General features: G+C 59.2%; 1 protein-coding gene across 3 annotated transcripts in view; it reads left to right on the forward strand.

The window, feature by feature from the left end:
* Window positions 1–397: 397 nt before the first annotated feature.
* Window positions 398–3152, forward strand: part of ZFPM2 (zinc finger protein, FOG family member 2) — a 472819-nt gene continuing 470064 nt past the window's right edge. For 2 of the 3 annotated variants that reach the window (XM_043601583.1, XM_043601584.1), the window contains exon 1: window positions 399–1702. In XM_043601583.1, the coding sequence (XP_043457518.1) occupies window positions 874–1702 (829 nt within the window). In that variant the 5' untranslated portion in view covers window positions 399–873. Of the gene's footprint in view, window positions 1703–3152 lie in introns of all 3 variants that reach the window. The other variant, XM_043601585.1, reaches the window with a different exon arrangement.

Here is a 3152-nt window from a genome sequence, read left to right on the forward strand (position 1 = left end):
AACTATGAGAAACTAAGCTAGCCTCATGCAGCTTAACTTGGCCAAATAATAACTATGCAAATCACTTCAAAATTTGTTCTTCTCTTGGCTCGCAGTTTCCAACATACTACACACACAATAATTGAAAAAGAATGAAACAAAACTTTAAAAGCTAAAGAACCATGAAATAGTTATTGGGTCTTACCTGCTTGGGAAATTATGGCAAGATCAAATCTTTTATTAGTCGCTGGCTGCTTCCCTGTGGCAGAACTAAAAAGAATTAAAGGTCATGGGATGGGATGGGTCTTTAGAACTTGCACAGACTTCCTCAAAAAGTTAGTATTCTGATTTGAGACGATTCGTTTCCCACCTAGGGCTAATCACCTAGCTAATGGTCCTCCTTTTTTTTCATTTGAGGGAAGAAGAAAAAAAAAAAAAGATCTGCCTGTCTCCAAATTCGGAATTATTACAGTCTACCGTGAGAAGTGGAGGTGAGAAAGAGCACTTTGAGGACTCCGCTCAGCATCCCCTCGGTGCGGGCTGAGTGGGGGATGGTCCACGTCCGCAGCGGTCTCCTGGGAACCTTGAGAGCAATGAAATGGTCTCCAGAGAGCCTGGGCAGATGAGAGGGCTTAACTGGCCCCAAGACACACAGTTGGCATTTGTGATCAGCTGCCTCTCGCCGAGGATTTTGCCAGTGGCCTAACCTTCCTGCCAAGAAGCTGGAAGGGGGGAGGGGGGAGGCCAGGGGAGGGGGCGGCATAACTGGAAGCGCAAAGTTTACGGAGAGACTGGGATTTCTTTGTGCCCCGCTGGACGGGCCAGGCGTGAGGAGAGTTGGGGTCCATCAGAGGGGAATGTGGGAAGAAGTTGCCTGGAGGGGTGCTCTGGCAGATGCCCAGAGCTGACGCGGTGACAACTGCAGAAGCTGCCCCCCCTCCAAACCCTCCCCACGCCTCTGGTCCCCTCCCACCCCCCACCCCTCACCCCTCACCCCTCCACCGCGCTCCCGTGCACCCGACCCGACTGAGGCCCGGGCCCTCTTTTGCATCCGGACTGGCTTTGGATGCAGCCAATCCTCCTTTCGCTGATGGAATAGTCTCCCCTCCCCGCAGCCCCGGCGCGCCCCTCCCTCCCGCGCCTCGCCACCTCCCGCGGCAGAGAGCGAGCTGCGCGGCCCGGAGCGGCGGCGGCGGCGGCGGCGGCGGCGGCGGCGCTGGCGCTCGAGTCTCTGCCCCGCACGCCGGGGAGAGGGGAGAGCGAGCGCGCTCCTCCTCCCGCGCCTTCCACCCCCTCTCTCCCCCTCTTCCCTCTGCTCGCTCTCCCTTCCCTCCCTCCTTCTCTTCCTCCTTTCCGTGTTCCCCCTTTCCCCTTTTCTCTCTCCTCGTCCATTCGTTTGTAAATTCTGTCCTCCCCCACCTCCATCGCTCTCTCGCTCGCCCCCTCCCCTCCCCACTGTCACTCTCTCTCTGCCCCCCTCCGTCTTCTCATTTGCCTGCTCCTCTCCAAACGTGGCTCCGCGGCTCCCGGAGGAGCCCCGCGCCCGGATCCCGCGCGTCCGAGGCACCTGGAGACCGGCCCGCGGCGGCCCGAGCCTGGCCAGCGGCGGCGGCGGGAGCCGAGGGAGCGGCAGCCCCGACCGCGGGCACCGCGGGAGCCTCAGTGGCAGCGGCCGCCGCCGAGATGTCCCGGCGAAAGCAGAGCAAACCCCGGCAGATCAAACGTAAGTTTGCACGCTGGGCCGGCAGTTGCTGGGATTATTTCTGGGGAGGGGGGCGCGCGGGGCGGGAAGGGGAGGGAGACGAGGGGAAATCCGCTCCCCGTGCCCCGGATTTGTCAAACTTTGCCTGAGCGGCGGAGGGACAACTAGTCAGTCACGGACAGACAGACAGACGGCGGGCGGCCCGAGCGCCGGGCAAGACAGAGGCTGCGACGAGCAGCTCACTCTTGCTCGCCCGCGTCCCCGCGCTCCCGGGTTTCTTTTTAATTCCGACCCCCGCGCGCAGTTAGTTCCCGCCGCCTCGCCGTCCAGCCTGCCCGGGCAGCCCCGCTCGCTTAGGGGGTTCTTCCTACGGTGGTTGTTGTCATTGTTGTGGCAGCGGACGTAGCGCTCCTCCCGGGGACCGTACTTTTAGCCACCGGGGTGAGAACTTAGTTCTGCGAAAAGCTGGTCGAGACCTCGGGGTGAGGGAGGCACCGTCCCTAGGCGGTGGAAAATCAGTGTCCGGGTCCCGGTGCGGGGCGGTGCCACGGCCACGCCAGACCCGAAGCGAAACAAAAAGTAGGTGTAAAAGTTTGCGCCTCTGCAGCTGGGCGGCCGAGCGCCTCCGCCCCGGGGGCGCGGGGCTGGCGGCGGGGCGGGACTGGGCCGGGGGCGCCGGCCGGGCCCGTCCGGTTCGCGTGGCCGGGACCGCTCCGCTGAGCGGGGATTCGGGTTGCCTCCCGCCCCGGAGGCGCGCGGAGTCCTCGCTGGGAGGGGCCGCCCGTCACTTCCCACCGCGGAAGCTGGGAGTTCAAGGCAGCCCGTGCGCCGCAGGGAGCGCGACCCGGAGCCCCCTCCCCCCCTCTCCCCGCTCCCCCTACAGCGCCCCGGGGCCGGGGTGGCGCTTAGAGGACACCGCGGGGCCCGAGGTACCTGCCCGAAACACACACACTGGCAGAACTCAACTCGGTCAACTTTTCTGGTCCTGGGGAAAATTCCTCCAATGGTGCTTTGTCGCCCTGCGACACGTCTTCAACGCTTTGGCCGAAAAGGAGGCACAGCCTTCTTAGTTTATTTAATCTAATTTTTATTTGTTTTAAATTTAATTTTAATTTTAATTTTTTTGCTAGGCTTGTGCTGTGTCCATTTCTTCGTGTTGTTTAAAGTCTGCCAACTAGTTTCAAACTGATGAGAGTGTAATTTCAGGGTAAGGCTTTGGTGGTATTCCCTCCCCCTTAATTATGAACCACACTCACCCCACCCCCCAAATGTTGAAAATGCTATTGGGTGTAGTTTAAAAATAAATCTTATCTATTAACTTAGGCAGCGTGAAATGGGGTCTAGGTGTGTAAAGCAGTTTGCTACAGTTAAGTGTTTCGATCTTTATATACACGTACAAACCTAGCCTTTCAGACATGACTCTGTCGCTTTTATTTAGTGCATTTCTTCTCTCATACTTCAGTTCCTTTTC

This window comes from Prionailurus bengalensis, chromosome F2 (assembly GCF_016509475.1).
Source record: "Prionailurus bengalensis isolate Pbe53 chromosome F2, Fcat_Pben_1.1_paternal_pri, whole genome shotgun sequence".
Taxonomy (NCBI): Eukaryota; Metazoa; Chordata; class Mammalia; order Carnivora; family Felidae; genus Prionailurus; species Prionailurus bengalensis.